Genomic DNA, 24,303 nt, shown 5'->3' with positions numbered 1-24,303 from the left:
CACCGACTAATCCGTTCTCTCTTGCTCCACCTCGGGTGATGATTAGATAGTGTCAGCACAGCCGAAATTAATAACACAAGGCAGTGTGACTCAATGGTGTTTGGATTAATACCATTGCCAATAGTTGAAGAGCAAAAATAATCCAGTAGACTTTATTCACGGAGTATATTTCTGGGGCAAAGACAGTCAGTAATATAAGAATGTTTTTAAAAATGAGAATAATTAAATAAATCAATGAATTATTAACGTACATTTAGTGTGTTAACACGTTTGTTAATAGTGAAATAAACATATATAGATTCGAATTGCCGTTAATAAAACCCAGGTGTATGACACTCCATCACATAACCATCACAGCGGCAAAAATTGAACACTTTGTTGCGCCACTGTTTCCTTGACTACAGATTCCCTGTAAAAGCGGTAGTAAGTGGAACTCAGTCATCAACACTGACAATGCCTGATAGCAAGTCTCAATCTCTGTAATTATGTACCATTGTTTAGTATTTCCAAAATAAATTGTCACTAATTTTGAACCGTCTCTTTCCACCCGGCACGCACCCAGTGAGTGAACAGCCTTTCTGTTATCTTTTATGTTGATTCGATTTTCTTCCCAACGGATTCTCATCATAGAAAATCCCTTTGCCGGAGTAGGTCTGAGCGCACACCTGGACGCAACAGTACAGCGACAGACACGAGATGGATAAGTTAATTACAAAACAAAGCTTTAGATCCGACAAATGGAATACAACACCTCGCTTGCAAATGTGATATAATTTAATGGCAACTCCCTGTTAAAAGCCTTTGCATGTACGAATGTCTTGTCCCCTTACTAATCTAAACGGTTCAAAGCACTTTGGGACGTCCTGAGGTCGTGAACGGCGCTCTCTATCTAGGCAAGACGTTAATTTCTTTAATCACATGAATTAAAGAAGATAACTGTACAATTGAAGGCGTCATGTATTCTTTTGGCAACTATTAAGAAAACGTGTTTAATTGTTTATTGGCATTTTCCAAGTCGTCATTCCTCATTGCATCGGTGTTGCTATCTAACTGAATGTAGGATAAAAATTGTTTATTTTATGCGCTCCCACATTTTATTCATGTAATTTTTTTCTACATGGGATATTGGGAGCGGGCGGGAAAATGGAGTTGAAGCCCAAGATCAGCCATGATTTTATTGAATGGCGGAGCAGGCTCGATGGGCCGTGTGGTCTGCTCCTGCTCCTTATGTTTTTATGTTCTACACTGACCAAATAGTATTTTTGCAGGCCGATGCTCTGTTATTATCATTGGTAACAGGACTAACATGATCAATCCGTAGGAATTATCTGACGGAATGAAGGCTTTGGTGGAGAAGTACGATCAGAGTGCTGATGGAAAGATAGAGCTGGCCGACGTAAGAATTTCCAATTTGCTTTAACTTGATCGCATTTATGCTGAAACTTGCATAATAAATTCATGTAGGGAAAGAAGGATCTCATTATTGCTTTAATACAGCTTGTTGAGGTTAATAGCAACAGTACAATGTTGATATCCCTGTGGAAAATATAATTTCTTTGTGTTAACATATTGATTTTCAAAAGAGTAGAAATCTTTAGATATATTATCAATGAGATTCAGCATCAATTTTTATAGAACTTTTTACATATATAACGGGCAGTGTGTCAATTAGCATCATATACCCCTGAATCCCAATCTCACAGCAACTTTGAAATGTCATTAGCATCCACTGTGGAATTTTAGAATCACATTCTCATTCTTAAACTTTGGCAACCTTGCTTAACATACATGTTACTAAACATGCATGACAAGTTTATTATACACAGACATGGTTGACCCATGAGTTGGCTTGGTAAGGAAATTAGCTTCTGTCTATAGTTTTATTTATGTTAAGACAGTGGCTGCCTAATCAATAGAAACAACTGAGCAGAAATAAAGGATTTCAAACAAAGAGTGAGGAACAATTTAAGAATGATTCACCTTGGTACACTGCCTAGTGGTTGGCAGTATAGAATATTATTGGCAGACATCTAATGGCAGATCACTTGTCTTTGCTTGCAAACAGGGAATGGTAAATTGCCATGGGAGGCATAAAGAGGAGAATAAAATGAATTGAAACTGGCAGAAATAATAAGGGAAGAAGTAATGATTTGCTCACATAGCGTCAGGTGGAAAAAATGCATTTTCTCCTGTGAGATTAAAATTTGAAAATGCATTAAGACTGATTAACATCATAATTGTAATATATTTTCCAAATCCCAATTTGTCAGTAAAAGATTCATAATCTAAATCAAAAGCTCAGCTAGATATGCCCAAAATAAGAATGGTTGGAACACAAATAATTTATTCTGTAACAGTTTTCAATGAAATTAGAAACTATCATAAAAAGTAAATTCACTGATATTATTCACACCAGTTTCATCAATTTCTTGACCTTAACTGGATTATGTTAAAAACTATCCACTGTGACCTAGATCAATATTTACATCTGAGGAATATATGAAGGTCTCCTGTTTTGATGGGCTACTGTTCTCAATGAAAATGAGTTTAGACAGTCAAAATCAAATACCAGTACACATGCATCTATATCACAAACTACTCTCATTCTGCAGTAACTGGCACAAATTTAACAATTTGCAGTTAGATCCCGAAAGATGGCCATAGGGAATAATGTCATGTCAGACTGGTGCATCAAAGGGTATACTTGTGAGGTTTGTAGATCTGATATGTTGTCAGGACAACACAGAACTCTACAGCACACATAGATCCTAACTGATGAGCTAAATTCTTTGGCATAAATCATGGTTTTAGATCTATAGCAAGCACTTTCAATATAATACGTTGGCTTTTTAGGGGGCTCTGAAGTTGATCTACACAATAGCAAAGCTAGAGGTGTGTGATTTTTTAGTGGGAATGTGCCTTTCATTTGAATAACCTACCTGCACATGGAGAAATACATAGATGTGTAAATTCTTGGACAATAATTTTATCAAAGTATGAATAAAATTGGCTCATTTTTCAGAGTACTAATGCAGGATGGTTGAACGCTTTATTAGAATGACCGACTATCATTCAGTAATGGCAAGAAGGCACAAGAGAGCGACCATGTTATGCAATTCTACACCCTTTGATTTAAGTTGTACAGTTTAATATTTTTGGCACTAATGTTAATTGAAGGAATTAATTGGAAAACTAGTGTTAACCTAATATTTTATTTTTCTAGCTTGCTCAGATTCTACCTACAGAGGAAAACTTCTTTTTATTCTTTCGACAACAATTAAAGTCAAGCACAGAGTTCATGGAGGTATCATTGCCCTTTCCCAGTGATTTAAAGAATTTTCGTTCATAGTAGTGGCTCTTCATACACTATCCATGTCATAGCTGAGTGAAAGATCCATATTGTATATGCTTTCTAAAAATGTCTATTATATCGTCATATTACTACATTATTAAACATTACATACATTGCTAAAATATTTTAATATGTCTGCTGAAGTGTCATACCCACCCCTTTAAAATGTGTTTTGGAATAAAGACAAAACTTTTGCATGTTTTGCATGGAATGCATGTTAATTGGAATGATACAATAAATGAAAAGATTTCCAGATGCAAAAATACACCACTTGTTAAAAATTCTGATATATAAGTCACATCTATGTGTTATTCTTAAGATGTTTTGATGTTTTATTGGTATTTCCACTCAATACAAATAAAAATGTACAGTAAAAGCCAGATTAAACAAGGAATGTAGTTTTTGTACATAGTTGGGGTTGCAATAATCTGATGCTCCATGGAAGATATACAGGAACAGCACATTATTGTGATAAAAACATTGGGTGATTTAATTGGGGCAGAAATAGAAAAGAGTTTGTAGATGGCATCAGTAACATACATTGTAAAGAACATAGAGAGGATTTGCATAGTATGCTAGTAACACACATTGTTACTAAAAACATATTATACAATGCTATATCTTACAAGTTTTGTATTAAACTTGACCCCCTATGTTACAGGCAATACTCCAATCTGGAGCAGTGAAAATGGGAGATTTTCTTGCAATGTTAGGAGTCAGAACAGTATAGACAACCTTAGATTTTTTTAGGGGGTTTGTAAGGTATATTTAATCTTAATGCTGCAAAAGTTAAAACTGAATTTTCAGATTTAGCAGGCAGGCACCAGACTAAGATTGAATGGTCTCCTTGAACATGCCCTAGAAACCAGTTCTAGAAAACACTGGCCGCACCTTGGAAATAGGCTGTGCACTTAGTGACTAGGTGGAAGGTGTAAGAGCAGGTGGATGAATAAGGAAAGGGATTGTAAACATACAGATAAAAAGAAAACCTATCCAAAAGTATCTTGGTCAAGAAAGCAAAAGCAATTAGGCAAACTTCTAGACAAATATTTGTATTAAATTCTTTTAATATGTATTAAAATCCAACATACAAAGATTGCTCCACACACCAATAAAACATAAATCGGTTCTTGTTGACCTGGGGTTGAAATAGATTTTGTCACTTCGAGCAACAAATTCCATTACAAAGTATGCCCAGAGTTTTAAGTTATTATGTGGGTAAATCACTTGTAAGACATAGCTAAATGAAACAGACTGTGTATCTAAAGCATTTTCTTTTTCAGACATGGCGAAGGTATGATGAAGATCATAGTGGCTTCATAGAAGCAGATGAGCTGAAGGTAAAGATCTGTTGAACATAAGCTATTATTTATGCTAATACTCCAGGAGCTGGAATCCAGTTGTGACTGCCTAGTTGAAGTTGCTCTCATCTCTGCTGTGAAGGAGTTGCACAGAAAACATGCAGAATGCATCAGTGTGGCTGACTGAGTACATGGTTAGTTAATGGTTGTCGCGGAAAACGGAGTGAACACTCACACCCAGGAGGTTTGTCTCGGAAGTCTTTATTGAATCATGATATCATGGAGAGCCCAGCAGCATACAATGGAGCTAGCTGGCACTCTGAGGAAGCATCAGAGTACACACATATTTATAGTAAAAGTCGTACATATCAAAGAGCTTGAAGGTGATAAGACTGTCTAACCTTCAATAATTAATTACATTGAGAATCATTGTCTTTGGCATGCAACACACAATTAGTCTATTCTAATTTATGACTATACAGGATATTGGGGGAAGCCCATCTGGTAATAAAAAAGTGAGACAGAGAATAGATAACCATGCTTGACCTTATCTTTAGTGCTAGGGGCTGTACACTCTAGAGAACAGATGACCATTGCTTGATCCTGTCTCTTTCTGTTGGGGGCAGACATCCTAGCCTTGTCTCAAGGATTCTAGGAAGCTTGTTTATGATTCTCCTTTTCTCCTTTCCTGCTCAATTAGCTGGCAGTTGCAGGTGTGCCTGCTAGAACAACAGAGGGAACTGTGCTGTAGTATTCCACTATGGCTTTAACTGTTTAACCCTTAGTTGTCCTGTAGATGTACTTTATTCTTCCACAATGGTCAACTGAATACTACAGCCCCTGATGGAGTGGCTGACATGAATGCTTTTTGACTCCCATGTACATCCTGGTACTACAGAATGCAGTTTTACTGGTGTAGACAGAAAGCTCTGTCTTATTAAATAGTTTATGGGCTAAAATTTGGTTATGGCCTTTTTCAGGCATGTGCTCCAAATGGGAAGCCTGAAGCATGCCCACAATCAGGCCCCATTTCAACAATTTGGATGAACTCCGGCAGCTATCACTTGTTTCTAGTATTTCAATTTTGTATTTTCTACCTTGCTTTCAATTAAGTCCTGGGGTGGTTGTATGGGGGTGGGGGAAAAGACGATGGGAAGGGATCAAGTGCGGGCCAGCAATAGACCTCAGTAGTGCTATGACTGAAGCCATTGTTTTCGGTCCCCTGCCAAAACTCTGTTCCGTAGTTGCTGACTTCATCCTTCTCCCTGGCAAAAGTCTGAGACTAAACTAGGTTGTTCACAACCTTCATGGAGAGGATGTCCTATAGGGGTCAAAAACAGGATGTATTTGGTTTGAGTTAAGAAACAGCAGAGGTACCATTACACCACTGGTGTAGTCATCAAGTAGTGTGAAATATATTGAGGAACAAAATTGGGAAATTACAGAAAGGTGGAGAAAATAGTTATAATAGAGAATTTTAATTATCCTTTTACAGACTGGGATAGTAATAGTGTAAAGGACAGGTAGAAGGAACAGTTTCTAAAGTGTGTTCAGGAGAATTTTCTACATCAATATGTTTCCTGTCCAATGAGGAAAGAGACATTGCTGGATCTGGTTCTGGAGAATGAAGTGGATCAAGTGTCATGTCCCCTTTAGGGACAGTGATCATAGTATCATTAGGTTAGCTTGGAAAGGACAAAGAGCAATCAAGAATAAAACAATTAATTTGGGGAAGTGGGGGTGAATATTGTTTTTTTTATTCTTTCATGAGCTGCGGGTGTCGCAGGCTAGGCCAGCATTTGTTGCCCATCCTTGATTGCCCTTGAGAAGGTGGGTGTGAGCTGTGTTCTTGAACCACTGCAGCCAATCTGGTGCAGTTACAACCACAATGTTGTTAGGCAGGGAGGTCCGGGATTTTGATTTAGCAACAGTGAAAGAAAAGTGGCATAGGCCTGAATTTTTAGGTCATTGGGCACAAACGATCAGCGGGCCCGGGAGCAGCCAGGAAATGGACACCCGACTGCGATTTCACGCTGGCTGGCCAATTAACAGCCAGCCAGTGTGAAACGCGCGCTGAAAAGCTCAGCGCTGCTGGGTGGGGGCAGGAAGAGAGTGGGCAACGACATCATTACAGACGCGGGTGAGCACTGCGAGAGAGCTCCCTGAAGGCAGACAGCTGCCTTAGGGACCTACAGACATGCAAATAATGAAATAAAGCTTCCGACTTTTGCACGCACCTGCCGAGAGAAATATCGTGAGAGTGCGTGATGACATCATGACACTCACCCGACGTCATCTTGCACAATTTTATGCCCGATCAGCTTGGGCCCGTGCCACCTGCAGGATGGAAAATTCTGCCCGTAGTTCCAAGTCAAGATGATGTGTGGCTTGAAGGGGAACTTGCAGGTGGTGGTGTTCCTGTGCATCTGCTGCCCTTGTCTTTCTAGGTGGCAGAGGTCGTGGGTGTGGATGGTGCTATCAAGGGAGCCTTGATGAATTGCTGCAGTGTATCTTGTATATAGTACACATTGCTGCCACTGTGCAGTGGTGATGGAGGGAGTGAATCCTTGAGTTGGGGTGCCTATCAAGTGGGCTGTTTTGTTCTGAATGGTGTCAAGCGTCTTGAGTGTTGTTGGAGCTGTACTCATCCAACCAATTGGAGAATATTATGTCACACTCCTGACTTATACCTTGTAGATGGTGGACAGGCTTTGGGGAGTCATGAGGTGAGTTACATGCCACAGGATTCCCAGATTCTGACCTGCTCTTATAGCCACAGTATTTATATGGCTGTTCTATTTCCGTTTCTGGTCAATGATAACCCCCAGAATCTGGCCCAGGAAAATGGCAGGCAAAACTGCATAGCTGCCTTTATAGAGAAGATGGCTAAGGCAAAGTTTAGGTATACTCCCACAAGGGGGAAAGGTAGAGCAAACAAAGCCAGAGTTCCCTGGACAAAAGAGTTGTAGAGTAAGATGAAGCAGATAAAAAGGTGTGTATGAAATGTCAGGTTGATAATACAAGAGAGAACCAGGCCGAATAAGAAAGTTCAGAGGAGAAATAAGAAAAGGAAACAACAGCAGCAAAGAGAAAGTATAAGAAGCGACTGGCAGCCAACAAAAAAGAAATCAAAAGTCTTGTATAGGCGTATAAACAATAAAAGGTTGGTAAAACGAAGAATAAGGATGATTAGGGATGAAAAAGGTGATTTATGCATGGAGGCAGAGGGCATGAATGAGGTACTAAATGATTACTTTGCATCTGTCTTCATCAAAGAAGAAGATTCTGCCCAAGTCATAGTCAAAGATGAGGTAGATGAGGCACTAGATGGGTCAAAAAATTGTTAAAGAGGCATTAAAGAAAGGTTGGCTGTATTTAAAGTTGGAAAGTCACCTGGACTGGACCAGGTGCATCTGAGAATACTGAAGGAAGGGTGGAAATTCCAATTCTCTTTATAAACAGGGTTGCTGTCAGAAGACTGGAAAATTGCAAATGTTACACTCAAAAAAGTGTGTAAGGATAAAGCCGGCAACTATAGGCCTGTCAGTTTAACCTCGGTAGTGTGAAATATTTTAGAAACAACAATCTGGGACAAAATTAACAGTCACTTGGCCAAATCTGGATTAATTAGGGAAAGCCAGCACAGATTTTTAAGGGCAAATCATGTTTAACCAATTTGATTGTGCTTTTCAATGAGGTAATAGAGATGGTTGATGAGGATAACGCAGTTGGCTGTTCATCTATCTCCAAAGAAACTCAATAAAGTGCCACATAACAGGCTTTTCCGCAAAGTTGAAGCCCAAGGAATAAAAGGGAGAATAGCCAGCATGGATACAAAGTTGACTGAGTGACAAGAAACAGAGATTGGTAGTGAACAGTTTTTTTTGGGACTGGAGAAAGGTATATAGGCTTCAGGGTCAGTATTAGGACTGCTGCTTTTCTTGATCTATATTAATAACCTAGAATTGTTCGTGCTGATGACACAAAACTTGGAAGTATTATGAACTATTAAGAAGATAGTGATAGACTTCAAGAGGTCATAGATCAGCTGGGGCACGGGGGATGTGGTCACATGACTTTATAAATAGACTACAAAAGGAAGGAAGTTATGGGGAAGATTTATAAAACACACACTTTTTGAACATCATCTCGACTTAGGTTGCAGTAACTGATGAAGAATCCAGCACCTGCACTACTCATTGATTTAGTGCATATGTAAGTGGACTAATGCCTTTTTAAATCCAGAAAACAGGCATTAAAAAGGTCCAATTTCCATACTGTATTTCTGCTTAAGTCTGAGAATTAACCTTGAGTAGTTCCACTTGTAATAAATACACTATGCCATTTGAGGATATGACAGCTTGGCCAGTGAATGACACTACAAAACTCAAGTTCCATGAAATTCCATCACTGAAAATTCAATTACAATAAGCCTGCACAAATACATTTGTTGTTCACATGACAATACTCAGCTCTATCTCATCATCTCTTGACCATTCCACTATCTCTGCTTTGTTATACTACTTGTCCAACAACCAGCATTGGATGAACAGAAATTTAATTGAATTACACAGAATACTACAGCACAGAAACAGCCATTTGGCCCAACAGTTCCATACTGCTGTTTATGCTGCACACGAGCCTCCCCCCACTTCATCTCACCTATCTATTCCATTTCCTTCATGTGCCTATCTAATTTCCTTTTAAATGTATTAACGCTGTTTGCCTCAACCAGCCCAGGTGGTAACGAGTTCCAAATTCTCACTAGTCTCTTGAGTAAGCAAGTTTTTCCTGACTTTTTTCGATTTCGTGTTGATTATCTGGTATTTATGGCTCCTAGCTTTGGACACTCCATAAACAGAAACATCCTCTCTATGTCTGTTCTATTGAGCCTTTCATAATTTTATAGATCTCTCTTAGATTATCTCTCAGACTTCTATTTTCTAGGGAAAAGAGCCCCAACTTTTCTTCCTTAAAGGTTTCGCTGCCATGCAGCAATGTGCTGAGGATATAGGCCTTATAGATAAGCATCTTGGTCCTGCAGGCCAGTTTGTTGTTCTTCCTTGCTCGTTTTGTTAGTCCGCCAAAGTTGGTGGTTGTCTTTCGAAGGCATGTGTTGAGTTCTTCATCAAGAGACAGATTGTCTATCACTGTAGATCCAAGGTAGCAGAATTTGCTGACTGCTTCCCTTGGTGTGTTGTTGAGTCTGATCTAAGGCGGAGACACCACATCCTGTCCCAGAACTATGGTTTTCTTGACTCTGATGGTGAGGGAAAACATGGCACAGGCATGGGACAGATGATCCATGAGCCTTTGGAGCTGGACTTCTGTCTAGGCAACAAGTGCAGCATCATCAGCATACAGAAGACCTCTGATCAGGATGTGCTGCACTTTTGTCTTGGCTTTCAGTCTTGATGGATTGAAATGTTTCCCATCTGATAGTGTGTGGAAGGATGCTCCTTCCAAGTCAGCTGGGAAAGCATAGATCAGCAGGGCAGAGAAAAATATACCAACCAGCAACCCTGTTTCACCCCATTCTTAATCTCAAAACTGTCAGAGGTGGAGCCATCAAACTGAATGGTCCTGCGCATATTATCATGGAAGGACTGTATGAGACTGCAAACCTTCGGAGGACAGCCAATTTTCTCTAGTATCCAGCAGAGGCCAGTCCTGCTTACAGTGTCAAATGCTTTTGTGAGATCCACAAAAGCAAAGTAGAGTGGTGTTTGTGCTTTCTGCATTTCTCTTGAAACTGACGTAGGAAGAAGATCATATTTACCATGGGGCTGCTTGCTCTGAAGCCACATTGTGCCTCCAGGTATATTCTGTTGGCTAGTTGATGGAGCCTTGTTAGAATGACTCTGGCAAAGGCCTTCCCAGGGATGCTGACGAGTGAGATGCTCTGGTAGTTCCTGCAATCCCCTCGATCATCTTTGTTCTCGTATAATGTGATGATGTTTGCATAAAACATATCCAGCGAGACAAAGCCTTCTCTCCAGAGGATGCCATGAAGGTATGGCAGCAGGTGGGGCTTTCCACATTGGAGTAGTTCAGCTGGTATCCTTTTCTTCCCAGTACTTCTCTTGCTGCTAGGGATGCAATGGCCTTTTCAAGCTCAAGTAATGAGGGTTCTGCATCAAGCTCATACATAACAGATAGCTGTAGAAGATCATCAAGCATAAGGAGAGAAATATCCACCTCATGTGAATATAGTTCAGGGTAGTGCTTGACCCTGCGGCCCATTTGCTTGTTCCTGTCAGTGAGTACTTCCCATCTACAGATCTCAAAGGAGCAGCTTTGGTGATGGTGGGGCTGAGTTCTGTTCTGATACCGTCATACAGTATGCAGTGTAAAGGTTACCATTGTCACTAGTGGTTTGTATTTCTTCGCACAGATTGATCCAATATTTGTTGGCACAGCATCTAGTTGTCTTCTGCACAACTGCATAGGCTAGCGTGAGATTTTCACATGCTGTAGGGTTAGGAGACAGGTTGCAAGCCAGCTGAGCTGTGGTCTTCGCTTCAATGACAGAAGTCATTTCTGCAAGGAGGATTTCAAACCAATCTTTGTTCCTGTTTCTTCCTTTGCCAAATGTGGTTACAGCACTTTGTAGGTGATTGACCACAGAGAGACCCGTGCTTCATCAACATTATCTGGTGAGCCTTCAGCTGGAAGAGACTGCCTGAGAGCTCCTGAGAACTTCTGACATTTTTCATCATCCCTTGTGCATGGATGAATGTGTTATTAGTTATATATTAACACATCCAATACACTCTTACATACTACACATTTTTCCAGCTCTTAAAACCTTCCATTTGATTATTTATACTGATAATATGGCACTGACAAAAAAGCTTCCCAAACAGATGTCACAACTTAGAGAAGGTGAACCCTGTACTCTGACAATATTCAGGGTATAGCTTCCATCAATTCCAAAAGTTCTCTTCAGAAGCAATCAAAAACAAAGCCTCTCTCCTACTGTATACTCCAGTCATGATGAATATGCATTTTACTCATTGTGCAATTAAATTATTTTGTATCAATACATGGTTTTATCAGAAAATACTTATGCTGATTAATTATTTGAAAATAATCTTACAAAGGAGGGCAGCATTGGCAAAGGTGCAATAAGGATTTATGAGAATAGTTCCAGGGATGAGAGACTTCAGTTACGTGTGGAATTTGGGGAAGCTAGGAGTGTTCTGCTTAGAGAAGAGAAGGTTCATTAGAGGTTTGATAAAAGTGTTCAAAATCATGAGGGATCTAGACATTAATTAGGCAGTGGCTGTTCCCAATGATGGAAGGGTCGAGAACCAAGGGATTTAAGGTGATTTGCAAAAAAACCAGAGGCGGCCTGATGAAAAACTTTTTTACGCAGTGAGTGGTTAGCATCTGGAATGCACTGCCTGAGAGTGTGGTGGTAGCAGATTCAATTGTGGCTTTCAAAAGGAAATTGGATAATTATATAAAGAGAAAAGATTTGCAGGGCTACAGGGTGAAATGATGGAGGAGGCGAACTAAACTAAGTTGCTCTCACAGATTGCAAATATGGACTCGACAGGCCAAATGGCCTCCATCTATGCAGTAACCATTCTATGACTCTATGAAAATTATGTAACCAAAAAAGCTCAGATGTAGCAAGGAATCTGTTTATTATTCACAGGCATACAGACAGATGCAGTAACAGTCGCATACTCATAAGCAAAGAATGCATGCTGAAGCCTAGCAATTACTCTTTATGATTTTAGCATATCACCATTCTTAAGAAGCCTAAGTCTGTTAAAAGTTTTGTTTAATATAGTAGACAGAGGATTTAGAGAAGAAAAATGGCAAGCAACCAGAAACTTGTGGCCATTATTGCAGACTGAGCGGAGGTGTTCCTCAAAGCAGTCATCCAATCTGCGTTTGGTCTCCCAGTGTAGAGGAGACTGCATTGTGAGCAGTGAACACAGTAGATTAAATTGAAAGAAGCACACGTAAACCACTGCTTCACCACGAAAGTGTGTTTGCAGCCCTGGACAGCGAGGAGAGTAGAGGTGAAAAGGCAAGTGTTACACCTCCTGTGAATGCATGGGAAGGGGCCATGAGAAGGGGATGGGGTGTTGGGAATGATTAAAGAATGGACCAGGGAATCGTGGAGGGAATGGTCCCTTTGGAATGCTGACAGGGGAGGGGAGGGAAGATGTGTCTAGTGGTGGCATCCTGCTGGTTGTAGCAGGAATGACGGAGGATGATCTGTTGGATGCAGAGGCTGGTGGGGTGGAGGATGAAGACCAGGGGACCACCATCGTTCTGGGATGGAGGGGAAGGGGTGAGGGCAGATATGCGGGAAATGGATTGGACACAATTAAGGGCCCTATCACTCACGTTGTGGAGGGGAATCCTCAGCTGAGGAAGAAACAAGACATATCAGAAGCGCTGGTATGAAAGGCTGCATCATTGGAGCAGATACCATGGAGACAGAGAAACTGGGAGAATGGAATGAAGTCCTTATAGGAAGCAGGGTGTGGGGAGGTGTAGTCAAGGTAGCTGTGGGAGTCAGTGAGCTTATGAGGAATATTAGTAGAAATGGAGACAGAGAAGTCTAGGAATGGAAGGGAACAGCCAGGGATGGACCATGTAAAGGCGAGAGAAGGGTGTAAATTGGAAGCAAAGTTAGTGAAGTTTTTGAGTTCAATTAGTCATTGCTATTCAGTCTGGTACAGTAATGTTACTTCTGCTTTTTATAGCTAAGCTACTTTTAAAATCTGGCTAGCAAATTTATTTAAAAAAACCTTGGTAATAGCCTGAATTTTTGAAAGCAATATGGCTGCAGGACATCACCACAGGAGTTCCTCAGGGTAGTGTCCTCAGCCCAACCATCTTCAGCTGCTTCATCAATGACCTTCTTTCCATCATAAGGTCAGAAGTGGGGATGTTCACCGATGATTGCATGATGTTCAGCACCATTCGCGATTCCTCAGACACTGAAGTAGTCCATGTCCAAATACAGCAAGACCTGGAAATATCCAGGCCTGGGCTGACAAGTGGCAAGTAACATTCGCGCCACACTAGTGTCAAGCAATGACCATCTCCAACAAGAGAGGATTCAACCATCGCCCCTTGATGTTCAATGGCATTACCATCACTGAATCCCCCACTAGCAACATCCTGGGGGTTACCATTGACCAGAAACTGAACTGGACTAGCCATATAAATACTGTGGCTGCAAGAGTAGGTTCAGAGTGCGATGAGTAACCCACCTCCTGACTCCGCAAAGCCTGTCCACCATCTACAAGGCACAAGTCAGGAGTGTGATGGAATACTCCCCACTTGCCTGGATGAGTGCAGCTCCCATAACACTCATGAAGCTCAACACCATCCAGGACAAAGCAGCTCGCTTGATTGGCACCACATCCACAAACATTCACTCTCTCCACTACCGACGCACAGTAGCAGCAGTGTGTACCATCTACAAGATGCACTACAGGAATTCATCAAGGCTCCTTTGACAGCACTTTTCAAACCCACGACCACTACCATCTAGAAGGACAAGTGCAGCAGATAGATGGGAACACCACCTCCTGGAAGTTCCCCTCCAAGTCACTCACCATCCTGACTTGGAAATACATCACTGTTCCTTCACTGTCGCTGGGTCAAAATCCTGGAACTCCCTTCCTAACAGCACTGTGGGTGTACCTACACCACATGGCTTGCAGCGGTTCAAGAAGGCAGCACACCACCACCTTCTCAAGTGCAATTAGGGATGGGCAATAAATGCTGGCCCAGCCAACAAAGCTCCCATCCCATAAATGAATTTTTAAAAATTGCCTTTCAACTGGCCTGCATTCCAAGAACCAAAAGGCTGGTAAAAGTAAGCCAATATGACGCTTATCACAAGGTTACATTCAATTCTGTATGCTTTCATTTTTACTAATAATCTCTTGTGCAGAGCCTTATTACATACTTCCTGGAAGTCCATATAAACAGCATCCACAAGCACTATCAAATCCACTGAACTACTTATCTCCTCATTTTATAAAATCTAGTTTGGTTCAGTTTCTGAATTCTATTGTTAGCAGATTTTCTTCACTAAAATTATGAATTTTGGTTACCAGCTACATAAACGTTGCTTGTAAGCGTGATGGCAAAGTGTAATACAGGAAGTGAAACAAAAGTGAAACCAAATTAGAGAATTACAGCGTGTAGTGTAGTGTCATTGCTTTACATGCTAAAAGGAATGGTGAGTTCACTTAGAGATCAGATTACAGATGAGAATACTGATTGATGTTGCCTGATTGACAGGTCAGCTAAGAAGGTTGCAATGTTATGAAACCCACATGTTTCTGGAGAGAGGGAGTTGAAAAATTAGTATTTTAAGATTGTATTGCATCTGTAATAAAGAGCCGAGTATAGGAGATAGCAAGTGTAGTTCATCTTAATGTACTTTCCCAGGATGGGTTGCCATTCTTGAGAAAGTGAGTACTGGGAGTCAATCATATAGGAAGAAATCGGACTTGGTAAAATGTAAATTTATCTGAGCTAAAATCACTTTGCATATAATTAAGAACAAATAAAAGTGTTCCAGAAAAGCATTGGCAGGAAAGGTTTTGTGGCACATGCAAAGTTTTCAGTGTATTAGCAAATCTCCTGTGGCATTAGAGGATGTTCTCTTTAATGCTATGTGTTAAGTATTATCAGGGCCACTAATTTATCATGATTGAAATAAACCAAATTGAATTGGTTTTTATTAGAGTATCTGTAGGAATGTTAGAATGTTTTTGTGCCCGATTGATTACTATTAAATGTTTAACCATGAAGTTTATCCATCTCCGATTGTTAAAGCTCACAATGTAACAGAAGGCGGTAGAGAAAATGCTCTAGGTAGGAACTACATGTAGCACTGGAGAGAGGAGGAGGGCTCTGGGTATGGGAGCATATGGACTGCAGTTTATGGATTGCTGAGACTCATATAGAACTGGTAGGGATTGTAATATAGGAAAGGTGTGCCAGGACCTTTTAGTAGTACATGGGAAGTGTCTGGGTATAGGACTACTGTGGGATTATGAGATCCAGGCAGATGGGAGAGTGTTCCTGGAGTGCAAAACTCTGGAAAGTGTGAACTAGGTTTGGCAGGGGGGCACAGGGGCACATGGGGGAAGACAGGAAGCAGATTGGAGGAAGGGGCGGGAATTAGGAGCCAATTCCAAGGTACAAAGAATGGGCAGTAACATTAGTAATGGTGGAAGGCAGGAATAGATGTTCAACTAGGAGTAAGAAAAGCTAATAGAAAAACTCAAGTGTGACAAAAAACATTACAAGAAGTAAATGTGACACAATAAATGCCTAGTATATGCAAACATTTAATATAATAAAAGATTATTAGATGATCGCCCATAGCATTTCTCACATGTTATATGATTAACTATTTTAAAAGCACAGGAGCTATATGACCTGTAATGTCTCATATATTCTGCTACAACGTAAAGCTGTATACCAATAGGGCAACAAAGCCTAACTTCTGTTAAGTAAACATTAGGTGAATTCATTTAGAATCTCACTTCGTTTCAAGCTGAGATGATTCTAGTATTTCTGATCATGGAAAACATCTTTGTACATTCCAAATGACTGTCTCCCGCTGACCAGGCCCTAAGATCCGGAATTCATTCCTCTAACGTTTCCACTGCTCTGACTTCCTCTCTTCATTTAAAATGCTCCATATAATCTACAACTTCATAATCTTCCTCTCCTCATTTAAAATGCTCCTTATAGTCTCCTTATAATCTAATACCTCCTTATGTTGCTCAGTGTCAAATTTTGTTTCGTAACAAAAACAAAAATGCAGGAAATAATCAGTTGGCCAGGAAGTATCTATGGAGAAAGGAAGAGAGTTAATATTTCAACACTGGGACAAATAAAGAAACAAAAGATTTACTTGTACTTCTTTCAATTCAGTACGCTGTATTTACAATTCACAATGCAGTCTCAGAGACTAAATGCAGATTGGGTGACTACTTTGTGGAACACCATTTAGTCCATAAGCATAACCCTGAGCTTCCAGTTGCCTGTCATTTTAATTCTCCTTCTCCAACTCTGACCTCATTGCCCTCGACCTCCTACGGTGCTCAAATGAAGCTCAATGTAAGCTTGAGGAACAGCACTTTATCTTTCGATTAGGAATTTTACAGCCTTCAAAGCTCAACATTAAGTTAAAGAATTTCAGCTCATTGAACTAAGCACTGTTGCCATTTTGTCAGACAGCAGCATTTGGTAATTACTCTGCAATTCCCATCTACTCATTTACCAAATTTAGTTTCTTTAATTACCCCAATAGCCTTTTGCCTTACACTGCTATCTCTTTTATCATTCAGTCACTCCTGTCTTCCACCTGAGCCCAGACCTCTCTTTTTGATTTTTCCTCCCAGCCCCTTTGTCTCTTTTTTTATTCTTTAATGGGATGTGTGCGTCACTGGCTAGGCCAGAATTTTTATTGCCCATCCCTAATTGCCCTTGAGAAGGTGGTGGTGAGCCGCCTTCTTGAGCCACTGCAGTCCACGTGGTTTAGGTAACCCACAGCGCTGTTAGGGAGGGAGTTCCAGGATTTTGACCCAGCGACAGTGAAGGAATGGTGGTATATTTCCAAGTCAGGATGGTGTGTGACTTGGAGGGGAACTTGCAGGTGGTGGTGTTCCCATGCATCTGCTATCCTTGTTCTTCTAGGTGGTAGAAGGTGTTGGTTTGGAAGGTGCTCTCGAAGGACCCTTGGTGAGTTGCTGCAGTGCATCTTGTAGATGTTACACACTGCAACCACTGTGTATTGGTGGTGGAGGGAGTGGAAATTTAAGGTGGTAGGTGGGGTACCAATCAAGCAGGCTGCTTTGCCTTGGTTAATGTCGAGCTTATTGAGTGTTTTTGGAGCTACACTCATCCAGGCAAGTGGAGAGTGTTCCATCACACCCTTGACTTGCGCCCTGTAGATGGTAGACAGGATTTGAGGAGCCAAGAAGTGAGTTACTCTCAGCAGAATTCTCAGCCTCTGGCCTGCTATTTCAGCCAAAGTATTTCTATGGCTGGTCTAACTCAGCTTCTGGTCAATGGTAACCCCTCGTGATCGTAATGCCATTGAATTTCAAGGGGAGGTGGTTGGATTCTCTCTTGTTGGAAATGGTCATTGCCTGGCACTTGGGTGGCACGAATGTTGCATGCCACTTATCAGCCCAAGCCTGAATGTTGTCCAGGTCTTGCTGCATGTGGGCACAGACTGTTTGAGTGTCTGAGGAGTCGCGAATGGTACTGAACATGGTGCAATCTTCAGCAAACATCCCTGCTTTCGACTTTATGATGGAGGGAAGGTCATTGATGAAGCAGCTGTGATGTCCTGGAACTGAGATGGTTGACCTCCAACAGCCACAACCATCGCCCTTTGTGCTAGGTATGACTTCAACCAGTGGAAAGTTTTCCCAACCATTCCCATTCACTCCAGTTTTGCTAGGGCTCCTTGCTGCCACACTTGGTCAAATGTTGCCTTGATCTCAAGGCCAGTCACTCTCATCTCACCTCTTGAGTTCAACTCTTTAGTCCATGTTTGAACCAAGGCTGTACTGAGGTCAGGAGCCGAGCAGCCTTTGCAGAACCCAAACTGAGCATCAGTGAGCAGGTTATTGCTGAGCAAGTGCCTCTTGATAGCACTGTCGATGACCTCTTCCATCACTTTATTGATGATCGAGAGTAGACTGAATGGGCGGAAGTTGGCCAAGTTAGATTTGTCCTGCGTTTTGTGGACAGGACATACCTGGGCAATTTTCCACATTGCTGGGTAGATGCCAGTGTTGTAGCTGTACCGGACCAGCTTGGCCAAGGGCACAGCTAGTTCTGGAGCACAAGTCTTCATTACAATTGATGGAATGTTGTCAGGGTCCATAGCCCTTGCAGTATCCTGTGCCTTCAACCATTTCTAGATATCACGTGGAGTGACTTGAATTGGCTGAAGACTGGCACCTGTGATGCTGGGTGTGTTAGGAGGAGGCCAAGATGGATCATTCACTCAGCACTTCTGGCTGAAGATTGTAGCAAATGCTTCAGTCTTGCTTTTTGCACTAATGTGCTGGGCTCCCCCGTCATTGAGGATGGGGATATTTGTGGAACCTCCTCCTCCTGTTGGTTTTTAAATTGTCCACCACCATTCACAACTGGATGTGGCAGTACTGCAGAGCTTAGATCTGATCCGTTGATTGTGGAATTGCTGAGCCCTGTCTATCACTTGCTGCTTATGCTGTTTGGCACCCAAGTAGTCCTGGGTTGTAGCTTCACCACGTGGACATCTAATTTTTATGTATGCCTGGTGCTGCTCCTGGCATGCCCTCCTGTACTCTTCATTGATCCAGGGTTGATCCCACAGCTTGATGGTAACGGTAGAGTGGTGGATATACCGGGCCATGAGGTTACAGATTGTGTTCGAGTACAATTCTGCTGCTGCTGCTGATGGCCCACAGTGCTCCATGGATGCCCAGCTTTTAGTTGCTACACCTGTTCAAAATCTATCCCATTTAGCAAGGTGGTTGAGCTGCACAACATGATAGAGGGTATCCTTAATGTGAAGATGGTTCTTTGTCTCCAAAAGGACAGTATAATGGTCACTCCTACCAATACTATCATGGAGAGATGCATCTGCGATGGGTAGATTGTTGAGGAAGAGGCCAAGTAGATTTTTCCCTCTTGTTGGTTCCCTCACCACTTACTGTAGACCCAGTCTAACAGCTTTATCTTTTAGGATTCAGCTAGCTGAGACAGTAGTGGTGCTACCAAGCCACTCTTGGTGTTGGACATTGAAGTCCCCGCCCAGAGCACATTCTGGACCCTTGCCACCCTCAGTGCTTCCTCCAAGTGGTGTTCAACATGGAAGAGTACTGATTCAGTGGCTGAGGGCAGACAGTAGGTGGTAATCATCAGGAGGTTTCCTTGCCCATGTTTGACCTGATGTCATGAGATTTCATGGGGTCCAGAGTCAATGTTGAGAACTCCTGGGCAACTACCTCCCTACTGTATACCACTGTACCGCTGCCATCCCTGGTAGGTAATCTTGTCAGTCGGACAGGACATACCCTGGGATGGTGGTGGTGATATCTGGGACATTATCTGTAAGGTATGATTATGTTAGGCTGTTGCTTGACTCGTTTGTGGGATAGCTCTCCCAATTTTGGCACAAGCCCCCAGATTTTAGCAAGGAGGACTTTGCAGGATCAACAGGGCCAAGTTTGCCTTTGTCGTTTCTGGTGCCTGAGTGATGCCAGGTGATCTATCCAGTTTTGTTCCTTTTGGTAGGCTTCATAGCAGTTTGATACAACTGCGTGCCTTACAGAGAGTCACATGTGGGCCAGACCATGTAAGGATGGCAGATTTCCTTCCCTAAAGGGCATTAGTGAATCAGATGTTTTTTTTTTAAATGACAATCAACAACAATTTCTGGTCACTATTGCTGAGACTAACTTTTTAGTTGAATTAATTAAATTTATTAATTATGTTATTAAATTTTAACACCATCACTGCTGTGATAGGATTCAATCCCATGGCCGCAGACCATTATCCTGGGTCTCTGGATTACTAATCTGATTACACTACCACAACACCACCACCTCCCCACCTCTGTACTTGCTTAAAACCTGTTACATCCCTAACTTTTTCCAATTCTGGCAAAATGTCATTGACCTGAAACATGGCTGGGATTATTCCAAGGCGGCAAGGGTCCCACCACAAGGTCGAAAGCGGGGTGGGGTGTGGGGTGGGGGGGGCAACCCTCTCTTCGGTAGGCAGCAGGACCCTGGACTGCATTTTATAGGTGGCAGCCGATTAAGTGGCTACCAGTTAAGGATGGTGGCCCGCCCCCAAGAGTTGCTGACCCAATCAGAGGGCCGGCAGCTCAGAAGTGTCACTGGGAGTGGTGGCCACTATTGGAGCTGCACCTGGAGAACGAGGGCGCATCGATGGACATATGCCCTCACAATCAGGTAAGTGGGGCCTGGGGGTGCCAGGGCTGTTAAATGTGGCCCAGGTGTTCCGGTCAGCATGAATGCTGCGCACATTGCTGCTGTGTGGCAAGATTTCTGAGCTCTGCCCTTTTACCAATTTTTTTGCCAGGAATTATGATCCTGACTGTATCAGGGATGGATCAGTGCAGCCATCCCCGTGAAAGACTGACAAGCACAAGAAAAGATAGGCAAAGAGAGGACATGCCTCTCTTTGCAACATTAGTTGCCATATTCAGGTAAGTTTTTAAAGATCTCAAGTCTTTCAGTGGGTTAGTGAGTGAATGAGTAAGTGAGCAGGTGGGTGAGTGAGTGAGTGGGTGGGTGAGTGAGTGGGTGGCTGAGTCGGTTGGTGCCTGAGCATGTGAGCAGTTGCGTCTGGACGGAATGGTAGTGTGGGGAGAGAATCGGGTTGGTTCAGGTTGGGTCGGGGGCTGTAGTCGGGTTGGGGGGGTGGTTAAGTCGGTGGGGTGTAGCTCAGTCAGGGGAGTAGTGGTGAGAGAGAGAGTCGAGTCTGGTCGGGTCGGAAGCGTGATTGGGGGGCTGATTGTGGTGCTCAGTTCAGTTACACTAACTAATCACTGAATTAGACCAGGGAGGCGGGGACCCAGGGTAATGCTCTGTGGACCCGGGTTCGAATCCCACCACGACAGATGGTGGAATTTGAATTCAATAAAAACCTGGAATTAAAGGTCTAATGATGACTATTGTCAATTGTTGTTAAAAACACATCTGATTCACTAATGTCCCTTTAGGGAAGGAAATCTGTCGTCCTTAATTGGCCGAGATGTGACTCCAGACCCCCAGCAATGTGGTTGACTCTTAAATGCCCTCAGTTGTAACAAACCGCTACAAAGTCACAAAAAAGGAATGAAACCGGAAGGACCACCTGGCAATGACCTAGGCACCGGAAATGACAACGGCAATCCTAGCCCTGTCAACCCTGCAAAGTTCTCCTTACTAACATCCGGGGGCTAGTGAGAGCTGTCTCATAGACTAATCAAGCAACGGCCTGACATAGTCATCCTCACGGAATCATACCATACAGATAATGACCCAGGCACCACCATCACCATCCCTGGGTATGTCCTGTCCCACCGGCAGGACAGGCCCAGCAGAGGTGGTGGCACAGTGGTATATAGTCGGGAGGGAGTTGCCCTGGGAGTCCATAACATCAACTCTGGATCCCATGAAGTCTCATGACATCAGGTCAAACATGGGCAAGGAAACCTCCTGCTTAATACTATGTACCGCCCTTCCTCAGTTGATGAATCAGTGCTCTTCCATGTTGAACACCACTTGGAGGAAGCACTGAGGGTGGCAAGGGCGCAGAATGTACTCTGGGTGGGGGACTTCAATGTCCATTACCAAGAGTGGCTCGGTAGCACCACTACTGACTGAGCTGGCCGAGTCCTAACTGACATAGCTGCTAGACTGGGTCTGCGGCAGATGGTGAGAGAACCAACAAGAGGGAAAAACATACTTGACCTTATCCTCGCCAACCTGCCTGCTGCAGATGAATCTGTCCAAGACAGTATCAGTAGGAGTGACCACCGCACATTTGTTGTGGAGACGAAGTCCCGCCTTCACATTGAGGATACCCTCGTGTTGTGTGGCATGACCACCATGCTAAGTGAGATAGATTTCAAACAGCTCTAGCAACTCAAGAATGGGAATCCATGAGGCGCTGTAGGGCCATCAGCAACAGGAGAATTGTACTCGAGCACAATCTGTACCTCATGGCCTGTTATATCCCCCACTCTACCATTACCATCAAGCCAGGGGATCAATCCTGGTTCAATGAAGAGCGCAGGACGACATGTAAGGAGCAGCACCAGGCATACCTAAAATGAAGTGTCAGCCTGGTGAAGCTATAAAACAGGACTACTTGCATGCCAAACAACATAAGCAGCAAGTGATAGACAGAGCTAAGAAATCCCACAAACAACGAATCAGATCTAAGCTCTGCAGTCCTGCCACATCCAGTCGTGAATGATGGTGGACAATTAAACAACTCACTGGAGGAGGAGACTCCACAAATATCCCCATCCATGGAGGAGCCCAGCACATCAGTGTAAAAGATAAGGCTGAAGCATTTGCTACAATCTTCAGCCAGAAATGCCGAGTGGATGATCCATCTTGGCCTCCTCCTGAGGTCCCCAGTATCACACGTGACAGTCTTCAGCCAATTTGATTCATTCCACATGACATCAACAAATGGCTGAAGGCACTGGATACTGCAAAGGCTATGGGACCTGACAATATTCTGACAATAGCACTGATGATTTGTGCTCTAGAATTTGCTGCACCCCTAGCCAAGCTGTTCCAGTACAGTTACAACACTGGCATCTACCTGGCTATTTGGAAAATTGCCTAGGTATGTCCTTCATGCAAAAAGCAGGACAAATCCAATCTGGCCAATTACCGCCCCATCAGTCTATTCTCGATCATCAGTAAAGTAATGGAAGGAGTCATTGACAGTGCTAGCAAGCGGCACTTGCTTAACCTGCTCACTGACGCCCAGTTTGGGTTCCTCCTGACCTCTTAACAGCCTTGGTTCAAACGTGGACAATAGTGCTGAACTCCCGAGGTGAGGTGAGAGTGACTGCCCTTGACATCAAGGCCGCACTTGACCGAGTGTGGCACCAAGGAGCCTGAGCAAAACTGGAGTCAATGGGAATCGGGGGAAAACCCTCCGTTGGTTGGAGTCATACTTAGCACAAAGGAAGATGGTTGTTGGAGATCAGTCATATCAGCTCCAGGACATCACTGCAGGGATTCCTCAGGGTAGTGTCCTCGGCCCAATCATCTTCAGCTGCTTCACCTTGCTTCCACCATAAGGTCAGAAGTGGGGATGTTTGCTGATGATTGCACAATGTTCACCATTCGTGACTCCTCAGATTCTGAAGCAGTCCATGTCGAAATGCAGCAAAACCTGAACAATATCCAGGCTTGGGCTGACAAGTGGCAAGTAACATTCACGCCACACAAATGTCAGGCAATGACCATCTCCAACAAGGGAGAATCCAACCTTCACCCAATGATGTTCAATGGCATTACCATCACAGAACCCCCCCCAAAAATCAACATCCCTGGGCCATTGGCCAGAACCTGAACCAGACTAGTCATATAAATACAGTGGCTACAAGAGCAGGTCAGAGACTAGGAATCGTATGATGAGTAACTCACCTCCTGACTCCCCAAAGCCTGTCCACCATCTACAAGGCACAAGTCAGGAGTGTGATGGAATACTCCCCACTTGCCTGGATGAGTGCAGCTCCCACAACGCTTAAGAAGCTTGACACCATCCAGGACAAAGCAGCCTGCATGATTGGCACCACATCCACAAAATTCACTCCCTCCACCATTGACGCACAGTGGCAGCAGTGTGTACCATCTACAAGATGCAAGAAATTCACCAAGGCTCCTATGATAGCACCTCCCAAACCCACGACCAATACCAGCTAAAAGGACAAAGGCAGCAGATACCTGGGAACACCGCCACCTAGAAGTTCCCCTTCAAACCACTTACCATCCTGACTTGGAAATATATCATGTTCCTTCACTGTCACTGGGTCAAAATCCTGGAACTCCCTTCCTAACAGCACTGCGGGTGTACATACAACACATGAACTGCAGCGGTTCAAGA

The 24,303-nt window shown here is 42.9% G+C and overlaps 1 protein-coding gene across 1 annotated transcript in view; it reads left to right on the top strand.

The window, feature by feature from the left end:
- Positions 1 to 24,303, top strand: part of calb1 (calbindin 1) — a 100,079-nt gene that overhangs the window by 1,014 nt on the left and 74,762 nt on the right. The window contains exons 3-5 of the mRNA XM_078540720.1: positions 1,322 to 1,396; positions 3,224 to 3,304; positions 4,636 to 4,692. Of these exons, the coding sequence (XP_078396846.1) occupies positions 1,322 to 1,396; positions 3,224 to 3,304; positions 4,636 to 4,692 (213 nt within the window). The remainder of the gene's footprint in view (positions 1 to 1,321; positions 1,397 to 3,223; positions 3,305 to 4,635; positions 4,693 to 24,303) is intronic.

Source organism: Cetorhinus maximus, chromosome 4, assembly GCF_964194155.1.
Source record: "Cetorhinus maximus chromosome 4, sCetMax3.hap1.1, whole genome shotgun sequence".
NCBI lineage: Eukaryota > Metazoa > Chordata > Chondrichthyes > Lamniformes > Cetorhinidae > Cetorhinus > Cetorhinus maximus.
The sequence above is the reverse complement of the archived record's forward strand: the minus strand, read 5'-3'. Positions and strand labels throughout refer to the sequence as shown.